The sequence below is a fragment of the Lissotriton vulgaris genome, chromosome 7, assembly GCF_964263255.1.
Source record: "Lissotriton vulgaris chromosome 7, aLisVul1.2, whole genome shotgun sequence".
Lineage (NCBI taxonomy): Eukaryota > Metazoa > Chordata > Amphibia > Caudata > Salamandridae > Lissotriton > Lissotriton vulgaris.
The window spans coordinates 544809394-544832198 of record NC_141695.1 but is presented as its reverse complement, the minus strand read 5'-3'; the positions used below and the strand labels follow the sequence as shown (position 1 = coordinate 544832198).

Below are 22805 nucleotides of genomic sequence, written 5' to 3'. Positions count from 1 at the left end.
GGGTTTATTGTTAAGGTTGTGCTTCACATAGACTTACTTTCAAAAAATCCAGAAACTAAGCATTTGGAGGCAAATTTACAAGCCCCATGCAACACTTTTGTGCTGCAGTTTTTGAGACACAGTTGTGGTGTAAACAAAGCGCCACGTTGCTACCCATTTACAATGTGACACATCTAGGGAGATGCGTCACCTTGTAAAGCCCTGTGCCACATTATACCTGCGCCAGATATAATGTATGCAGGGTAGGTGTTCCCATGCAGAAAAGCCTCATAGTAGTGACACAGTGAAATCTACAAGATCTACAAGATTTCACTGCGCCACTTCAGGGATGCCACTGTGTCAAACCCCTTCTCCTGTTTGGACCAGGCGTAAAGAGTAATGCAGTGTATTGCGAATAGGCCATCCCGTGCATTGCTGGAGTTGCATCATGCTTGCGACACGACTCCAGCAATGTTGAACTTTTGCATGGACAGATGCAGTTGGATGTTTACTTACCTGAACTTACCATTTGTTGACTTCAACGTCCCTCAAATTTACATGCTTCTGATTGGCCATCACATTGTATACATGTCGTCTGCATTCACTTCCCGCTCTGCTGTTCATGCCTTGGCATGGAGCTTGGCCCAAGTACAGCTTCCTATCACTGGCCACTGGCTTTCCGCTGGTTACTCACTCTGAAGGTACGTTTTAAATTAATTTCCGAATGAGCACTCCATTCCAATGCATCTACAGACCATGTTCTCTCCTCCCAGCTTCCGGGCATCCTTACATTTTTCCTATATGATGGCGTGATTTTCATTGTTTGTAGTGTTCCTCGTGCAGGATGAAATAAAATACATGTGTAATTCAAATGAGGTCGGTCATACTGGACATTGACTTTGAACGGTAAACAGTCAAAATATCGATTTTTTTAATTTCGACTTACACTTATATCGAGTTGCTAATATCGATGGGACAGAATATCGATGTCCAGAATATCGATGGCCAGAATATCGACCCTAATGTAAGTAATATCGAAATTACTTATATCGATAGCATATATATCGATGTAAGTAATTTCGATTTACTAATATGTGTTAGAAATTTTAGTTAAGTATTTAAATTAATTGTTATAATATGTGTTTAATATGTTTTTATAAATAAAAAATATATAAAAGTAAATAATATGTTTTACTACCAGAGCGGGTTGTGGGTTTTTAGGGGAATAGGGTGGGAAGTAATTTATTTGTAATTAAATAATTATTTTTTGATGATTAATTTATTTTGCAATTAAATATTAATTGGCAATGAATTATTTTAATTGATTAATTGATTAATTAATTGATAATTTATGTATATTTTTAAGTAAATTATATGTTTTACTACTGGAGCGGGTTGTGGGTTTATAGGGGAATAGGGTGGGAAGTAAGTTATCTGTAATGAAAAAATTATTTTTTAATTATTTATTTATTTTGCTATTAAATATTAATTGGCAATGAATTATTTTAATTGATTAATAGAATAATTAATTGATAATTTATGTTTATTTTTAACTAAATTATATGTTTTACTACTGGAGCGGGTTGTGGTTTATAGGGGAATAGGGTGGGAAGTAATTTAATTGTAATATTAATTAATTTTGGGTAAAGGAGTATTTTTAGGGTTCAGGGTCAGTTTTGGGTTTTTGGGTAAAGGGGTATTTTTAGGGTTCAGGGTCAGTTTTCATTTTTGGGGTAAAGGGGTATTTTTAGGGTTAAGGGTCAGTTTTCAGTTTTTGGGTAAAGGGGTATTTTTAGGGTTCAGGGTCAGTTTTCAGTTTTTGGGTAAAGGGGTATTTTTAGGGTTCAGGGTCAGTTTTCAGTTTTTGGGTAAAGGGGTATTTTAGGGTTCAGGGTCAGTTTTTAGTTTTTGGGTAACGGGGTATTTTTAGGGTTCAGGGTCAGTTTTCAGTTTTTGGGTAAAGGGGTATTTTTAGGGTTCAGGGTCAGTTTTCAGTTTTTGGGTAAAGGGGTATTTTTAGGGTTCAGGGTCAGTTTTCAGTTTTTGGGTAAAGGGGTATTTTTTGGGTTCAGGGTCAGTTTTCAGTTTCTGGGTAAAGGGGTATTTTTAGGGTTCAGGGTCAGTTTTTAGTTTTTGGGTAAAGGGGTATTTTTAGGGTTCAGGGTCAGTTTTCAGTTTTTGGGTAAAGGGGTATTTTTTGGGTTCAGGGTCAGTTTTCAGTTTTTGGGTAAAGGGGTATTTTTAGGGTTCAGGGTCAGGTTTAGGTTTTTGGGTAAAGGGGAATTTTTAGGGTTCAGGGTCAGTTTTCCCTACTGTTGCACCCACTGGAGTGGGAATAGTAATTATTGTTAAGTAAGTATATATTATATATGATTTTTAATTATTATTTGTTAAATTAAATATGTATTATTAATTTTTTTACCATTATTACATATATTTAAATATGTTTAAGTAATTAATAAGTATTATTTACAGTATTTTTTATGTTATTTTAAATTAAAAAAATCGATATATTTAACAACGATATTTTTAACATCGATATTATTTTTTCGATATTTTGGTACTTACCATGTTGTACATAGGGCGTCGATATTTTTGCTATCGATATAATTACGCCGATATTTGTGTAGGTCGAAATTCTGTCTGTCGAAATTCTGTCATAGATCCACTTTGAACATTATTCCTGTGCTCATATTATCCATCTTCAGAACCCCCTATCGCTTCCTCCGCATTTGTCCTTTAAGCTTGGCAGTTATTTAGTTGGTTTTCTTTGACTTTACCTCTTAAGGGAAAGTGCTAAAGCCCATTTGTATAAACTCGATTGGTGAGACCTCTGCACATGTCTCGAAATTTGTGCAAAACTCACAGGCCCGACATTGACTGAAAATGTTGCTGTGCCGGCCAAAAACGTATTATTAAACAACCCAGCCGTATCCTCCATCTGTATTGTCAAGGGTGAGTTAACAGGTGCTTCAGTATTTACAACCTCTGACCAAGAAATGTTTTGTGCAGACCATATGCCTGCATGATGGCGTCTGCAGCCCTTGCCTCCTCGTCAATTGGGGCTCCTCCGCTAAGGCGCCCCACTGCTTTTAAGCAGTATAACAAAGGAAAAATAAAATGATAATAACTGGGAGTTATTATAATTTTATTTGCTCGTCGCGGGCTGGCCACACAGTCATGCGCACTTCCCCTGTTCTCCACAGAGGCTGCATTACAACCTGCGTGAAGAACATGCCCAGGTTTCCTGTTCCTGGCTGAGCTTCGAATCAGGACACTCAGATCAATCATGACGTGGTCCACGCATAGACTGGTTGCACAGTGGCACTAGCTGCTGTACTACTTGGCTTAAAGTTTTTAAAAGAGCAATGATGCAGACAGCTTTGAACTCTTCATGGTTCTTTTTTTTTACTTTAATACATGCTGCATACCCTTAAGCGCTGGTGTGTACCATTTCTAAAAAAACATTGATAAAACCAATAGGTTTCCCAGAGGCGAAACCTATTGGCTTGCCAATGCTTGTTTTATCTTGGAGGAGTGAACTGGAAGAGGGAGCAACAAATTAAGAACCAAAGGGTGATATGTACAAGGAAGTGGCAGAGCGCGGCCTTAGCCTCCTTAGCTTAACGCCGCCCTCTGCCACTTCTGAAACGCAAGGCTGCACCATATTTACAAGAATGTGGTGCAGCTTTGCGTTACCCCCTGCGATGGTGCTAAGTTTAGCAACTTAGCGCCAACACAGGCACCCTTGCACGATTGTGTAAGGGTGTCTGCATGCAGGGGAGGATTGTTTATGTGTGGGAAGTTGTCCCTTTCTGCACAAAACAATCCTAAAATGCCATTCTGTCACTTTCAAGTGTGCTGCTTCATGCTAAAGTGACAAAAGGGCATTTTAAAAAAAAGGTTTGTTTCTGTACAGGAAGGGCACCTTCCTGTACATAAACAAACCATGGCATTTGGTTTTTCCATGTGTGCTGCACATGGAGTAAGCAAAAACGAAGAGAAATAATGCATTTCTCCTCATTTCGTCAACTTAAGACCAGGATTTACCTGGTCTTAATTTGGCTCTGCCTTCTATGTACGCCACCTTTGTATACATATGGCCCAGCGTCAAAATAAATGGGTGTTGCAGTGAAACGGCCATAGCGACACCCACTGTACAACCCTTTCACGCTAACCATAGCATGAAAGGGGGCCTTATGTACAAGGCCTTGAAGCAAAGAAGGGTTTGGCTTGAGCGCATTAAGGCTACGCCTACCACTATATGAAACAAAACAACTGCCAGTACTGCTCGAGCTATTTAATCATAGACTCAGTAAGCTGAGTTGACACTTCTCAACTTAGAAGGACCAAACATTCAGTCCACACCAAATGTTATTGTATAGAAGTTTATTTTCTACTTACTTAAGGGTGTAGCGATGGGCTGCCCCTTCGCCCCGGAGCTTGCCGTACTTTTCATGAGCCAGTACGAGGAGTCCTTCGTGTATAACAACAACCCGTACACAGATCGGACAAGAGGATGGGTACGATTTATTGATGACATCTTTTTAACATGGACAGGGAATGAAGACGAACTAATGAATTTCCATGGATGGTTGAATAATCGTACAAGGGACATCCAATTTAGCATTCAATTCTCAAAGACTAGACTCACCTTCTTGGACGTGGAAGTCTACTGCACAAATGGCGAATTGGTAACAACTTTATACCGGAAAAAATCGGACAGAAATAAGGCACTCGACTTCTCAAGTAACCATCCGCGAAGCCTAAAACAAAACCTACCGGTAGGCCAATTCCTCCGAATCAGGAGGAATTGTACATTTAAAGAAGAATATACTGAACACGCCAATGTACTAAGAGAGAGACTCCTTCAGAGAGGTTATCCGTCTAAACTCTTAAAACAAGCCCAAAAAAGAGTGTGGTGGACACCACGGGAAGAACTACTCAAAAGAAGGAAACGTGAAAGACTGTCTAGAGTTGTTTGTGTTTCTACCTATTGTCCATCGTCTAACTGGCTAAAAAAAAACATCCACCAAAATTGGCACTTAATAGAAGAACTTGACCCTCAATTTAACAACAAACCGCTCTTTGCGTTCAAAAAAGACAAGAGCATTACCAATCAGATTGTACGAGCAATGGTACCAAAAGCATCAGGCCCCACATTGAGAGAATATGTAGGCTTGCCACCTATAAAAGGCCATCATAAATGTGGGACGTGTGTCAACTACCCCCTAACAACGGAAGGATCACTGTTTGAACATGACGGAATCTTCTGGAAACACGACAGTTTCACCAACTGTAAAACCCGTAATGTTGTGTGTGGCATTGTTTGCCCTGTGGCAAGTTATACATCGGAAAAACAAACCAAGAGATAAGACAAAGAATCTCACAACATAAATCAAGAATCAAGATGAAAGTCCTTACAGCGCCATTAGTTCAACATTGGCTAGAAAATGGACATATCGAAACCGACCTGAAGTGGACGGTCATTTCCAAAATCGACCCTGACAAAAGAGGAGGCGACCTGGAAGCAAAGCTCAGACAAAGGGAGGCAATGCTTATACTCAAATTTAACACCACCACTAGAGGACTTAATGAAATGTCAGAACTGTATCATTTATAGTAAAGTCGTAACATATCTACATAAACTACAGTTCCCAGAACCCCCAGGGGCCTTGATGATGATCGTTATAAGCGCCCAACTCATAACGTTTCAACACGGCGCCGGAATTCACTGCCAAACGAGGTTCACGGACAAAGACTACGAACGGTAAGAGCTCATTGCTAAACTTAGAGCTCGAGTTGCTGAAAGCGGTCTTTGCACAAGTTTTAAATAGGACAGATAGGATCTCGTTTTACAATCACGTTTATGAGTTCTGGTATTTTCTCAACAGATGGACACATAACGGAAGCTTTTTCCCTCCATTTATTGAGACTGGAAAAAACACGTCAAACTTTACAAAGGACTACAAAACACATTTCCGTAAGTTGTTCAGCAATTGTCTTCTTCTTTTGAGGCCCCGCAATTCCATCGAATAGAATACTCACGGACCATTCCTCTCTTCCTCACAGTTTCCTTCAAAGAACCCGACAAGAAAACCCGACAGGTACTACATGTGTGTGTGTGTTGGGCTGAATGTTAAGTAGAGTGTCTCTCTTGTGTGCTGATATCTGACTGAGTTTGTTTCTTATGTTGATTTTATGTTTTTCAGATTTTGTCTGTCTTTGGTCCTGAGGAGAATCCCAAGAAGTAATAGGATTCGAAACGCGTCGACCCCTCTAGATTGAATAAATGTTAAACTTCTCCTCACGGTGACCTTGTGTCATCGGGGTGATAGAGATTCAGCTAGTTGGTTGCATATAGTGCATTTAAATTGAGAAATTTAAGTTTGTTCACTTTTTCATATTGATTGTATTTTTGTGTTTTCTCATTAAGAATCAAGCCTTTTTTTCTCTTACCCTAGTTGTACATATTGGATAGGAATTTTCTCCCCTTGTAAATAGTCACTTTCACACTCCCCCACTTGTTGTATGTGTAGCGTTTTTATGTGGATTGATTGTAGTACGAATGCCAGGTTTGCGAGCTTGAGTGAGTTGAATTGAATTTCATGTTGTTTACCGTCTTCCCCTGCATCACCCACACATCTTCCTCTTTTGTTCATTCGAATTGTACATATTGACAAACCCCATTTTTGTGTATAGACCCCTATGATCTTTCTTTAGTTGATACAAACAAAAAATGTAAAAAGTTTCTTAAAGTAATTTTGTAAGTAGAAAATAAACTTCTATACAATAACATTTGGTGTGGACTGAATGTTTGGTCCTTCTAAGTTGAGAAGTGTCAACTCAGCTTATTGAGTCTATGATTAAATAGCTCGAGCAGTACTGGCATTTGTTTTGTTTCATATAGTTGTAGGCGTAGCCTTACTGCGCTCAAGCCAAACCCTTCTTTGCTTCAAGGCTTTGATAGCGGACGCCTGTCCGCGAGGTATTGCTTTCCACGCTTAATTGCGTGAGTCTACTCAGTGGGGTAGACTTTCCTCCTTGCATTCACTGGTTTGTTTACATTTATTGTTTTTTTCTCTTTTCCAGTTGTCTTTTTTCTTTGATAATTTTCCCTTTTCTACTTATTCTTTGTTTCTTATGTTAGTATGAATGATTGGTGTTTGAGTAGAGTGTGTGTTCAGTAACCGCTGGGCGCAGCTTCATCGTCACTCCGACACGTGTAGGATGAGTGAAGAACAAACCTTCGCATACAGCGAAGATCATATAAAAAAGCTTCTGAGGGACCCTCCTTCGTTTGGCTCAGCCACACTCAGTAGTACCGCACAAACCAACAATGAATCGGACAAACTAATTCGACTAAAGAAAAAACAAATACGGACAGATCTTCACGGACACTATTTGCTTCAACATCTAAGAGCAGGCACAATTCCAACGGGCCTAATAGTCAAAAACATACCGGTCATCTTTACAGAGGACGCGCTGTATAAAAAGGGCTACAGTTTCATATAAAACCAAATGTAGCCGAGATCTCATGGTTTTAACCATTGAGACTGCCCAAAGACAGTCGAAAGAACAACTAAAAGAGATCGAATTACTGGAAGCAGCGATAAAAAACAATCAACAGATCACTGATTCAAAGACTTTGTTGGAGAAAATCGATAAAGAAATACTAGAGTTCAAAGATTACACTGTAACTCTAAAGGAGAATAACTTCGAGAGAGACAAGAAAAACTTTGCTTTTGAAAAAGCGTACCCATACCTCCAACCAGATTTTTATTCAAGACCAGAGGCTAAAAGATTTCTACCAGACAACCAAGGTAGATCACGGAATAAATATATAACCTTTTCGGACACATCATCCTCCGGAGGCAGTGATTCAGAGAGTGGGAATTATCGACAACCTTTTCCACGACGAGGAGGCTATCAACCAAACTTCCAACATAATTTTCAATCAAATTACCAACAGAATACTTCCCAATTACAACATCAACAACAGCAGCCTTTTTGAGCACAGGACCACACAAAACCAAGAGGCAAAACAAGATATCATCAGCCATGGGAAATGTCAACGAGGCGGCAAAACTACAAAAATTAAAAGAATCATCAATTTACAATCTTTCGCTGAGACCTCTTACAGAGATTGAAAAAAGTGTTTTGGAAAAAGGATTAACCTTCGTACCAACAAGAACTATGGATTTTGTTAGATTAAAAACAGAATTTATAGAATTTTGCAGGAAAATTCGATTAACCACTTTCTTTTCGGGACAAGAAACAACGCCAAGCTCAGAAACAACAGGACTGAAGAAAAAATCGAATTTCTGCCCACCTGCCTATAAGGTTCCAAAGGAGGTGATAACATTCGAAAAAACAGTACTCTCGGCCATTTCATTCGAAGAAAAAAAGAAGCGGAACTACATCAAACCCAACCTTTCTAAAGCCCAAAAAGAGGCATTATCCACCCTAAAAAATGACAACAACATTATAATAAAACAAGCCGATAAGGGCGGATTGATCGTTGTTTGGGGCACGAATGAATATATTGGAGAGGCTACTCGTCAATTGTCAGATCAGGAAAGTTATCGCAAAATTGACTATGACCCCACTAAAGAATTGCAGAAGGAATTATTTTCTGTCTTAAACAAAGGTTTTGTATAGGGTTTTCTTGGAAAAAATGAGTTTGAGTATTTGCAAAACCAACATCCCCGAATACCACTATTCTATGTGCTCCCCAAAGTACATAAGGATGAAAAGGCTCCACCAGGGAGACCGATCATTTCCGGTTGTGATTCACTTTTCGAGCCCATTTCAAAATTCATCGATTTCTTTCTGAAACCATTTATGCCACAAGTTAAGTCCTACTTACAAGACACTACTGATTTCATCGCCAAGTTGAACACCTTACCATTCACTGAGAACCAAGATCTTCTCGTAAGTATGGATATAGTGTCGCTGTACAATCCCCCAAGATCAAGCCCTAGAGGTTTTAGAACTATATCTAGACCGGAGGGATAGACCAATGAAGATTCCCACGAATTTCATCTTGGAACTTGCAAAAATGGCCCTTACTAGAAACTAGTTTAAGTTCAAAGATGATTTTTTCTTCCAAATTAAGGGAGTAGCGATGGGCTGCCCCTTCGCCCCGGAGCTTGCCGTACTTTTCATGAGCCAGTACGAGGAGTCCTTCGTGTATAACAACAACCCATACACGGATCGGATAAGAGGATGGGTACGATTTATTGATGACATCTTTTTAACATGGACAGGGAATGAAGACGAACTAATGAATTTCCATGGATGGTTGAATAATCGTACTAGGGACATCCAATTTAGCATTCAATTCTCAAAGACTAGACTCACCTTCTTGGACGTGGAAGTCTACTGCACAAACGGCGAATTGGTAACAACTTTATACCGGAAAAAATCGGACAGAAATAAGGCACTCGACTTCTCAAGTAACCATCCGCGAAGCCTAAAACAAAACCTACCGGTAGGCCAATTCCTCCGAATCAGGAGGAATTGTACATTTAAAGAAGAATATACTGAACACGCCAATGTACTAAGAGAGAGACTCCTTCAGAGAGGTTATCCGTCTAAACTCTTAAAACAAGCCCAAAAAAGAGCGTGGTGGACACCACGGGAAGAACTACTCAAAAGAAGGAAACGTGAAAGACTGTCTAGAGTTGTTTGTGTTTCTACCTATTGTCCATCGTGTAACTGGCTAAAAAAAAACATCCACCAAAATTGGCACTTAATAGAAGAACTTGACCCTCAATTTAACAACAAACCGCTCTTTGCGTTCAAAAAAGACAAGAGCATTGCCAATCAGATTGTACGAGCAATGGTACCAAAAGCATCAGGCCCCACATTGAGAGAATATGTAGGCTTGCCACCTATAAAAGGCCATCATAAATGTGGGACGTGTGTCAACTGCCCCCTAACAACGGAAGGATCACTGTTTGAACATGACGGAATCTTCTGGAAACACGACAGTTTCACCAACTGTAAAACCCATAATGTTGTGTATGGCATTGTTTGCCCCTGTGGCAAGTTATACATCGGAAAAACAAACCAAGAGATAAGACAAAGAATCTCACAACATAAATCAAGAATCAAGGTGAAAGTCCTTACAGCGCCATTAGTTCAACATTGGCTAGAAAATGGACATATCGAAACCGACCTGAAGTGGACGGTCATTTCCAAAATCGACCCTGACAAAAGAGGAGGCGACCTGGAAGCAAAGCTCAGACAAAGGGAGGCAATGCTTATACTCAAATTTAACACCACCACTAGAGGACTTAATGAAATGTCAGAACTGTATCATTTATAGTAAAGTCGTAACATATCTACATAAACTACAGTTCCCAGAACCCCCAGGGGCCTTGATGATGATCGTTATAAGCGCCCAACTCATGACGTTTCAACACGGCGCCGGAATTCACTGCCAAACGAGGTTCACGGACAAAGACTACGAACGGTAAGAGCTCATTGCTAAACTTAGAGCTCGAGTTGCTGAAAGCGGTCTTTGCACAAGTTTTAAATAGGACAGATAGGATCTCGTTTTACAATCACGTTTATGAGTTCTGGTATTTTCTCAACAGATGGACACATAACGGAAGCTTTTTCCCTCCATTTATTGAGACTGGAAGAAACAGGTCAAACTTTACAAAGGACTACAAAACACATTTCCGTAAGTTGTTCAGCAATTGTCTTCTTCTTTTGAGGCCCCGCAATTCCATCGAATAGAATACTCACGGACCATTCCTCTCTTCCTCACAGTTTCCTTCAAAGAACCCGACAAGAAAACCCGACAGGTACTACATGTGTGTGTGTTGGGCTGAATGTTAAGTAGAGTGTCTCTCTTGTGTGCTGATATCTGACTGAGTTTGTTTCTTATGTTGATTTTATGTTTTTCAGATTTTGTCTGTCTTTGGTCCTGAGGAGAATCCCAAGGAGTAATGGGATTCGAAACGCGTCGACCCCTCTAGATTGAATAAATGTTAAACTTCTCCTCACGGTGACCATGTGTCATCGGGGTGATAGAGATTCAGCTAGTTGGTTGCATATAGTGCATTTAAATTGAGAAATTTAAGTTTGTTCACTTTTTCATATTGATTGTATTTTTGTGTTTTCTCATTAAGAATCAAGCCTTTTTTTGCTTACCCTAGTTGTACATATTGGATAGGAATTTTCTCCCCTTGTAAATAGTCACTTTCACACTCCCCCACTTGTTGTATGTGTAGCGTTTTTATGTGGATTGATTGTAGTACGAATGCCAGGTTTGCGAGCTTGAGTGAGTTGAATTGAATTTCATGTTGTTTACCGTCTTCCCCTGCATCACCCACACATCTTCCTATTTTGTTCATTCGAATTGTACATATTGACAAACCCCATTTTTGTGTATAGACCCCTATGATCTTTCTTTAGTTGATACAAACAAAACATTTTAAAAGTTTCTTAAAATAATTTTGTAAGTAGAAAATAAACTTCTATACAATAACATTTGGTGTGGACTGAATGTTATGTACAAGGCAGCATTAAGCCACGTTAAGTGGCTGAATGCTGCCATGTACATAAGGCTCCACCCCTATCGCCACCACATCATTGATGAAAGTGACATTGTGGTGGTGATTCTCATTTTGGGGCTTGTACATATGCCCCAAAATGAGAAGCGAGTAGAAAGATGATTCGGGAATGTTACAGAAAAAAAGAAAGAAAATAATGAAATGGAAACGATAGAGAATAACAGATGGCAACTAGTGTGAGAGAAAGGGAAAGGTAGGGAAGCTGTTAGTGAGGCGCCATGGCAGATAGGCATTATTCTATAGATGATTCTCAAAAGGATGCCTGTTCTGGGGAAACAATCTTGTAGATCAATAAAGGTGTGATATTTCTATAATAAATAAAACGTATTTCCTCGTGTCCAGGTCAGTAAAGTTGCAGGGCGCTGTGAATTCCATCACCCTGAGAGGCCAGGGCCACCAGTTCTTCGTGGGAACGAGTGAGACGCACATCTACCGCTTCAACTACCCCGAGTTCAAGGAGGAGCTCATCACGACCTGCCACAACGAGGCCGTGCATGACGTCGTCTTCCCTTTGTGAGTACAGCACGGGTTCGTGGGCAGTCCCTGTCTCCTCGACATACGAGCCTGGGCCTATTACCTACCTCTCCAGGCCTAAGGGTGAAACTGTATGAAAGCCGCCTATATGAAGCTAAGAGGGAAGAGGGACTCCAAGGCATTTTCATTGGATGGCCCGGGTATGGCAGACATTTGGTGCATTGTGGTGTCACTAAAATACAACCCAGGGATGGTGTGAAAGTTTTCAGATACCTGTGCTGTACCCAAGCCGTCCCCATGCTAAATCCAGTAGCTCATGTGAATTATACCATTGCTAATGACTCTTGCGGTTGGTGTACAAATAGTGCATTTTTTAGGCACATATCTGGTAGTCTTTATGTTCCAAGCGCAAAGCATGCTGGGAGACGTACACCCGCAAGCTCACTTGTGGCACGCCAATGGCCATGGCTGCACTAGAGCCATCCATTTCAGGCTGTGCTTTGCTAAATGCTTTACTGATGGGTCCATTTGATGTAATCTTCCGACGGAACTGTAGAAAGGAACATTTGAAACAGTAGAGCTTACCTGCACCTCCTGAACAAGTAAGTGAAGGAGGCAGGAATAGTAATATTCAGTTTCTTTCTAGTAATCAGCTCTCTAGGGGTGATATATTTTTTTCAGTTAAACATAACCATGTTCTTTTTTCTTTGCTGCTCTTGGTGCTGTCCCTGCTTTATAACCATTCTTTTCTTCTTTACTAGCGGGACTTCGGAGCTATTTGCCACTTGTTCGAAGAGTGATATTCGTGTCTGGCACAACCCAAGCAACAAGGAGCTGTTGCGGATTACTGTGCCGAACATGATCTGCTATGGCATAGAGTTCATGAAAGATGGCAAGAGCATCGTCTCAGGTAAGGGCGCCTTACACCATAGAGTCCATTACAGATAGCAAGAACATCATTGAAAGTGGGGTATCACTGGGAGCTGTCCCACCATCAAGGTCATGATCAGCAGCATGAGCATTGATTCAGGTGCGATATGACGTCATTATGCCTCAGATCATAGAAATATCAAGAGGTGCCAAGAGCAGCATTTGACTAACCTGACCTCCCTTGCTGTTAATGCTGTGCCATTTCACATGAGCCACCATAGCTTGCCAAGGTCCTTAGGTTTCTCAGAGACAGAAAGTGAATTGTTTCGGATGAGGAATGCACCCAGCTTTCCCCACACCATATAGTTTGTAGGAGATGGTCATTCCTCAGTTATAGTGTCGCTCTCTCCATTTATTTATTTTTATTTATTTATTTAGAAACTTGTATAGCGCCTGGTGACCCGAAGGCATCCCCGCGCTGTTAAGCTTGAGTCCTACTGAGGGGAAGGGGTGGAGGGTTTATTTAGGAAACAGAAGGGTTTTAAGTTTTTTCCTGAACGTCAGGTGGTTGGACTCCAGTCTGAGGGAGCGTTGGAGAGAGTTCCAACCAGCAGAGGCTTTTACAGAGAAACGTCGGCCTCCGGTACGTGTTCTCTTGAATTTATTATGAACTATAGGATGTTGGGAAGGGTTTGCTCATTAACCACCTAAGATGGTACTTTTTCCGTACCACAGAGGTTAGGAGAAAAGACAAGAGTACCATTTCAGATGAGAAGGGAGCTTGACCTGCCTGCACCATAGAGTGTTTTAGGGATTGTGAGAGTGTAATTTCAGGTGAGGCGTCACAGACACCTGCCCACAGCATAAATCACATGAGTGATGGGGTGAGACCTGAGAAGCTTTCCTTAAATGGCAGAGTTGGCCCGCTCCCAGCAAGCAACTGAACACGTCTCCTGCCAATCAGCTCGAGGCAATCCTGCACAGAGTGAAAAGCATCTTCAAAACGCGTCCCTTCCTTTTCTGTGGAAGTAGAGTGATGGCAAGAACCATCTTTGAGTGTTGGGGGGATTCACTATTGAGTCAGAAGTATGGTATACAAATAGTGGTGTAACCCATGTAATTAATCCCAGTACTGTCGGAGAACTGGCAAAGCATTAATAACAACCAATGGCTCTAACGGGAAACTTACAAATCTCCCAAACCTCGACACAAGGTACAAGTACGCACTCCCATGCGTTGCTGCCAGGATTCAAACTGCTCTTGTGTGCACCATTCTTCCATATGCTACCACCTTGGCACTCTAGACCGCGCTGAAGATTGACCTCTTCATGTCCCATCTTGCGTTTGATTTCAGACTTTTCTTGTCCATCTCCGGCTTTTGTTTATGTATTATCCATACATTGCACCCCACTTGCCTATATACTGTCTTCCATTGCCCTTGTTATGTGTGTACTGTGCACATAGATCTATAAATAATAAAAAACGCGTTGAATGAAATGACCCCATTTCGCGGGTCTGGTGAAGGGTGATCATGACTTGCTTCACGCCATAAAGATCATGGGAGACTAGATGAGTGTCACTGAGTGTGGCTAATAATTTTAACTTGCCATGCAGAAAAGATTTCATGAGGGTTGGCAAGAGTGTCATTAAAGATGGAAAGTTGCCACGACCATGGAACTCACGAGCGATAGCAAAGCCGTCATTCCATCTGATTCATGAGTATGGTAAAGCTGTCCCACCATCACGTGTTATTCCCCTCATTTCCCTCCCTAATGTCCTTGTACCTGTCCAAGGAGACATGCGCGCTCTTTATTTATTAATTCTACATGATTTAAAAAAACATGATCTTTTCCTTATTTTCCCAGCCTGGAATGATGGAAGAATCCGCGGGTTCACACCAGAGACCGGGCGCCTGATGTACACGATTGAAAACGCCCATAGCATGGGCGTCACAGCAATCTCTACCACCAGTGACTGCAAGAGGATTATCAGTGGCGGCGGAGAGGGAATGGTGCGTGTCACCGTGTGTACAGTAATGATAAGAATTTGCATCGTATACATTTCTGCTTTCATGATCCTGTATATTCTAAATGACACTTATTTAACTGTGTCCACTTCAGAGGAAGGAGTGGGCGATATTTAATATTTTTCAGTGTGCAGGATGCATATTTCTTACTGAAATTATGACTATTATAGTATTCCTCGTGGATAGTCGTTTGCATGAGAATTGTACAAAAAGTTTGCCTAGTTGGACTCAAGTCAAGCATGATACTGGTTCAGTGTCTTCTTTATAGAGTTCCTAAAATGTGGTGAACACTGCCAGCAGACAGCATGTAAAAGAAACACAAATGATGGACAGAATGCGGAACAAATCAAACATTCACCCCCCCAGTAAACAGATCTGTGTAAAATCCATCTTTTTTTTTTTTGCTCACCATGCCACCCCAGTTTAGACCAAGCCATGTGCAAATCAGTCTTGACCTTGCTCTTCAAGGGAGCATTACAGCCCTAACTGCCAAGTCAGATCCCCCCGGAACAGAGACAAGAATCCTGGGACTGGTTTCGGGGTATAACACCTCATCAGCCAGGCTAGCTAGATTCCAGTGGCACAGTATGCCCGGGGCCCATGTCTGATCATAACCCGTGCGATTAGGACGAGAAAGCAAAAGACACACAAATGATGGAAGGAACAATTCAAACGTTCACCCCAGTCAAGAGTTCTGGGTTAAATCCATCGTCCTTTTGCCCATCATGCCAACCCAGTTTAGACCCAACCATATACAAATCATTTCTGACTTTACAGTGAGCCCTGGATGAGAAAGCAAAAGACACACAAATGATGAACGGAATATGGAACAAAAAAAACATTCACCCTCTTGCATGTGGCAGTGACACACATCCAATTTCACAGTTTCCATAAGTCATTTTGTGCTTGACCAAAGTTCCCCTTGAGTGAAAATTACACAACCAGCATAAGAAAAACAGAAATTGTGCAAAGCCCGGTTAACCCAGTAATCTGGTGTAAATAGAATTTCGCATGTGTAAGTGAAAAAATATTAATAATAAGCAAGCCCTGCCCAGATGGATGATCGGCTCAATGAACCTAATGGGGATTTAAACCTGTCATCAATACCAAAAGTCACTCCTTAACGGATAGAACACAGGCTGTCAGCCTGGCACCTTACTCTTCCGAAACCCACAAACTAATCTGCGGAGTGCCTCAAGGTTCACTTCTCAGCCCCACACTCTTCAATGCATACATGATCCCTCTGGCCATCATCATCTGGTTCCACAACATCAACATCCTCTCCTACACCAACGACATACAACTCGTACTCTCATGAATACTAGACAAAGTTCAGCGCCCTCATGACTGAAGTCGCTAGCTGAATGAAAGTCAACTGTCTCAAGCTCAACACTAACAAGACAGCAGTAGTGATCTTCAGCAAGAACACCACCATGGGACTCCAACTGGTGGCCAGCCGAACTTGAGCCCACACCTACACCCACAACCAGCACCCACTCAAGGACATGACCGCACAATTTAGCATTGCCAATGCATCCCTCTTCTAGATTCTGAAGATGCAGAGGAATGTCTTTAAATGGCTCCCAGGGAATACTAGAAAAACTATCACTCAGGCCCTAGCTACCAGCAAGTTAGACTAGGGGAACACCCTCTACACCAGGATCACCAAGCAATGTACTAGACAGCAAACCATCCAGAACCCGACAGTCAGGCTCATCCACAGCCTTCCACATATACACAGACACACACACACACAGACACACTCACCCAAACTGCCAGCAGCACTAATACCACTCAAACAATCCCATATGCTTCTGCCACACACAGCAAGGCTTAAGTTGATAGTTACCACACAAGAAGCAAACATATACTCCCACCCACATGTGCCCCGTTCTACGTAGCTTACCCACATGCAACTATCCCTACATCTTCAACCGTATGCATGAATACCACCCACAAACACACTGGGCTTCCACAAGTATGCTAAACACATACACTACCTGTTGGGGTGCAAAAAGGTCACCTGCATAGCTAGGGAGAACACACACACCTGTGGTAGGTTTCCTAAATCAAGTTTCTGATGAATTTATTAATTTCTGATCAGTTGTGTTACGGAATGCAGTTCAGATTAGCTTTTTTGCTCTACTGTGGCACACCATATGCAGCTTTCCATACTGAGTGTGTCTACCATAAGTTAATTGCGCTATGGAGGACAGTCAGTGGTGGCAGCAACAGATTGTAATGGAAGGACAGGCCTTTTTACCTGTCAATCAGAGTTACCAACTGGCCTATCTTGCTTTTAAGTTAGTCTTTCAGTCCCCAGTAATGCTCACTCCACCCAGGTGGGACTAGATCAGGATTCATTAAGAGGAGGAAGGAGGAGGTGGAAGGAGAGGAGGGAGGTAGGAGAGAAGAGGGAGGAGGAGGAGGAGGAGGATGGAGGAGGGAGGCGGGAGGAGGCAGAAGGAGGAGGCGGAAGGGAGAGAGAGGGAGGAGGGAGAGGCGGAGGAGTAGGAGGGAGAGGCAGGAGGAGGGAGAGAATGAGGGGGAGAGATCAATTGCAGGGCTTCTCCAGAAAAGTCCTGGGAGCATTTTATAGTGGACTAGACACTAGGGTGTGGAAGGTAGGAGACTAAGGGCCCTTTTAAAGGGCCTCCTTCTTGCTGATTTTATCACCCAAAAGAGGGGGAGAGGTAGTTCAGCAACAGTATTTGTTTTTGGTCTCCCCTGACATGGAGCTCCTGTCCCCAACCCACGTTCCTGCTGACAGCAGAGGACAAAGTCTGTGGCTTGCCCAATCTGGGAAAAATCCACAAAAGTAAGGAACAGCCTGAAACTTGTCTGAGAGCTGGGCTTGTGGAATATACAAACTCTGATGCAAACTTTGTACATATATAGGATAGAAACCACCAGTCAAGTCAGCGTACCAAAAGTTCTCATCAATCAGTATCCACGTTCAAACAGCACTGAACTCTTCTGTCCTCCGAGATTTACAAGGTTTGGGAACAGGAACCTGGAAGTTCTGTCACCTGCCAGTAGAGCTGCCCTGAGACCACATTGAGGGAAGGATCTCCGTGACTGCTGAGGGGGCGTGCTGGTGGAGGGCTGTTGGAGGTACCCATGTGTAAAGAAGAGGCTACCCACAAATGGAGGACTGGGAGCAGCTAGGGCAGGATCTAGTGAAGCAGCCTGCTGCTCCCTAGGGAAGGATCTGCACTGCCAGGCTGTGGAGCGAGGCCATCTGCGCCTCTGCTGCATGCCAACAAGCAGAAGTGTCTGTGACGGCTTGAAGCACAAGAAGAACTGCACATGCATTGGATGCTTTTCTCAGAAAGCTTGACGCACTTGGGATGCTACAGCGCTATATAAAAGTTGCAACTTTATTAGGCTCATTATCATATGAAGCTGAAGCGCCACTGGAAGATTGGCTTTAAATACCCTGATTACAACTACTATTGGCGGTTACCTAGACCTCAACTGTGATCACCACAGCAACCCAGTGTGGGCTGGTTTGTTCGAGCGGTGGGCTTATGTGTGGGCCCGAGGAAGAAGCCAAGAGAAGACTCTCCTGACCCCATCGGTGTGACGCCCTTTCCCTTACTCAGAGATCTGCCTTTGCAGCCAGCAGCCCGCTCCTGCACACAAGATGAGAGGGCTAGAGACAGCGAACGCATCAGCAGAGCTGGAGCAGAATCAGCACAGTCTCTCCTGGAGGGGCCTTGTAGGACTACACAACACTGGAAGTGGTGCAGCACCTTCCTCAGGTGGCAGAAGTGGGCCCTGTATGACGAGGAATGAACAAAAGGCACTGTGGAGCATTAAGTGGAAACATGGAACCCAGAGTGGTGTGATAAGTTTAATTCCCACTAACTTTCCTCAGGGAACAATGTGTCTCAACTTGCCCTAACTTTATCGGTATGATATTCCCAGTGAGAACAGCCTTAGTCAATACGAGCTGGGTCCTTGCACAGTCTTTACTCCAGTGATAACTGTGTCCCAAAATGTGTGTGGAAAGTTAAGTACTTTTTGATGGACAGTTCTATCTGCAAATTTCTCACCGTGTGAATTCTCCCAGGTGTTGGAATGGATCTGGGAACTTGCATTAGCTTCAGTGCACCAGCAGGCCTCGCCATCGGACTCTGAATCTACTCTGCAAGCCTCTGGGGATCACGACACAGAGACACAAAGAGCTGCTGCTTGAAACTTCAGAAATTCAAAAAACGGACAGATTGCTAGGAAAATGGCTTCAAGCTTTGTCATACATGTTACAAACAGATATCAGTCATGGACCCACGCGAAGTCTTTCATGCCTCAGCACTAAGCACGATTCACAGATCTGCAACAGATGCTCCCCGATGCAACTGAAGGCCATTAGGGAGTGCAAGGCCGAGCTTTATGTCACCGAACACAAGAAGAGAGGACAACATTTCTTGAAGTCCTGAGGTTATATGTGATCCGAATCTGTCTCGTAGACCATCATCAGATAGGTCCAAAATGAATTTGAGAGGCTAGTCATGATAGAAGTATAAGGGATCCAACAGGGATTTGTCTCCGTTCTGCCACTCCAACTCCAGGAAAAGGTCAAGCAGTAGCTGCTCCAAAGCCCCAACTCTGCCTCAATCGTCAGAATCGGATCCGATTTCAGTGTTGGAGTAGATGACCCCAGAGTTTCCCAGGACCATGTCACCTCTGCCGCAAATCGAGGTCTTCAGGGAGGCAGTTCAAGTTCCCTCTGTCAATCTTTTGGGCCCCATAGATGTGTTGGGGGCTTTAAGTGGGGTTGCACTAGCGGGATTATAATCATTAAAATACAACTGAATGGAGTATTTGCTTTTTTAGTAGACACTGAAACATACCAGATTGGATTCACTTTGGCTGTTTTGGTGTTCTCAAAGTAGTACAAATGCAGCCTCTACCTCTGTGATGTATGGTCCTGCGATGACCTGTTCGGGACATGGGCAGCCACCTAATATTCCCTTCCGGCCATTCACGAGATCCCTGGTCCACCAGGAATTACTTCCACTCCAATTTTGAGAACATAGCTCAACATTCATGGCTTTGACTCACTTCTCATCGTTCGCAGTGGCCACACGTTCGCAGCTGAAGTCTTAGCAGGGTCTCAGGTAAACGGCACTACCATGGTGTTGCCGCCCTTCACTGAGCGCAGAATGGAGCTTTGTTTTTTGAAAGCTCAGGGATCGGGTTTGTGACAACAAAGATCATTTTGCATATAGATCCCTCCAGAATCTACATCCTCCCATAAGCACTTCACTGAACACTACTTTTCTTTGTTTTAGATTGTGATGGTCTGAGAAGGGGGCCTATAGGAGCCACATCCCCTCTTATAAAATGATTTGTCCATCTCGTGAACATATTCAGTGCATATGCTCAGGACCAGAAGAGGTCCATGCACTAGTTCTGCCAAAATTGGGCGGCATACATAGCACTGAAAATCTTTGAGTTAGTTTATGACTCAGAAGCATGAAGCGGCAACCACTGCTATGTGTTTGCAAGTAAGACCTTCAGACAGCACTATTTGAGCAAAAACAGGTGCATGGACCAGTTCTGAGCATGCACACCAATAATGCGTTCATGTGACAGCCCCAGGACCAGCTTGTTCAACATTCATTCATAGTGCATCCATGCCAAAATGATGCTTGGAACAAGGCTTATCAACATCACCAGTTCAAATAACTGTGACTGCATTTACTGAAAACATATTCTTTCGCCAAGACAAAACATGCACTTGGAAGGTATCTGTTGTACATAACACAAAGAGAAAGTGCCTTGTCCAATTCTCAGTCATGCCCTGCAAGAGCACAGTCCACACACTGCTTTCAAATAAACATAGGTTCACACACTCAGTATAATAAGTGCTTAACAGTCTTTAAGCTAGCTTTCAAATAAACACCTGATTCGATAGGCGCAGATCAACAGTGTAAAATAATCTTCATGTATGGTGTGAAATACACAGGCAAAACAGTTTTCTCCCGTAAAGACCTTTAAATAACGTCATGCCTATTACTTCATTAACAAGCTACTCCCCTGTGACTAGGCAAAGCAGGTACAGGCCATGGCAGACAATAATAAGAGATGTACTTTCTTGGTGCTTCAAGTGCTCGAGCACGGACGCTGATTGTACCTTAGCGGTTACATTGCCGTATAACGCTTTGGACTGCACTGTTTTCGTCGTATTAAGACGATTACTTTGACACCATATTCATTTGTGTCGTAGTTCTACTTAAGGGAAATCCATAAACAACTCATACATTATTTCAAGCCCTGAAGAAGTCTTGCATGAGACGAAACGCGCTGTCTAAATGAATTGTATGATTACTGGATTTTTAACAAATGAACATTTCTACCAATAAATAACAAGTTTTTCAACCATAAAGTAAACTCTGGACCTGCTATATCCATTGACTACCATGGACATTTTCAGACATAATGATCTAAAATGAGATCTGTAATTGATGTGTGCTAACTCCAAATCTTTTCTTGTGAATGTGTTTGGGCTTTTCCTAATAGGAAGTGTAAAGGGGTGCACTTCCTGGTGTTGTAGCACCATCGCCATAAATTAAGCCACTATCAACAATAGGTGCAGGACTTTGCCTCAACCCCTTTGTGTTTTGCTGTGTCTCCCTCTCTCTCTCTCTCTCTCTCTCTCTCTCTCTCTCTCTCTCTCTCTCTCTATATATATATATATATATATATATATATATATATATATATATATATATATATATATATATATATATATATTCATCCAAGGGAGTGGGTTCTTTCGGGATCAAGCCCGTGGTCAGGTGGTGCACGATGCCGGTAAAACCCAAAACCAAACTTATAGTAATCGAAAAAGTTTTTAGAAATGAAGTGCATTCCTGAAGGTACTTGTGCAAAAAGCTTATCTTAATGAGGTGCAAACATATAATCATCCGTGAACATTCACATGAGCATGGACTACTCTTATTATGCTACCCAATGTATCTTCTACATAGAACCTTTTATTGTCTACTGTCCAGCCAGGTTTCCTGAATACTGTATCTATATTTTGCTTGATATACATTGAATGTTTTGTTATGCACCTTATACCCATGTATCTATGCTAGGAAGGTTATGCTATCATTGACCAACATTGAACCTTATGTTATTTACTTTGTACGTATGTAACTATGACACCTATCCTGTAAAGGGCTCTGATACCCGCAGGGGTCTGGTTCGGCCTATATAAAACTTTCAAATAAATAAATAAATAATAAACATGCTCACATGGGGTGGTACTGGACTGCTGGAAAGATTAATTTGAGTACAGGGAAAGGAGACAGGAATGGAGCTGAGGGAAATATCACAACATTGCATGAAAGACCAAATTCAAGGAAAGAATAGAAACGAGGGAGCTAGGAGTAGGACAATTAAGATAGAATTGACCATAGAAGCGAACAAGGGAAGAAAATAAAAGCAAAATAGTTTATAAGAACTGGAAAAACAACAGGCCTGTGATTTGTCACAGAGCACAAAAGAGGAAACATTGATAAGCAATGACTTTTACAGTGTTTTAATACATTGGAGAACAGTGGAAAACCCACATAAATTCACAACAAATAGAAACTGAAAACAGGAAAGCCTAGACTGCCACTGATTCCATGGTTCCTGAGAAAGTTCAGGATGAACTGAACCCAGGTCATCTTGAGAGCCCTGGATTTATCCTGGTATTCTAACCTCCTGAACCTTGGCCTGTGCCCTTCAATTTCATTGCCTCTTTGGGTGAATCTGCTATTCCAGGCGCAGACAGGGTTCTAGACCCAAGCTCTATAATTAAATCCTGCAGCATGGAGATTGAGCAGAAGCAACTGAGTGGTTTCGATTGT

At 42.1% G+C, this 22805-nt stretch overlaps 1 protein-coding gene across 1 annotated transcript in view; it reads left to right on the top strand.

Annotated features, from left to right (window-relative positions):
• Window positions 1–22805, top strand: part of CFAP52 (cilia and flagella associated protein 52) — a 149490-nt gene that overhangs the window by 103967 nt on the left and 22718 nt on the right. The window contains exons 8-10 of the mRNA XM_086928737.1: window positions 11910–12080; window positions 12803–12951; window positions 14777–14922. Coding sequence (XP_086784863.1) covers window positions 11910–12080; window positions 12803–12951; window positions 14777–14922 — 466 coding nt within the window. The remainder of the gene's footprint in view (window positions 1–11909; window positions 12081–12802; window positions 12952–14776; window positions 14923–22805) is intronic.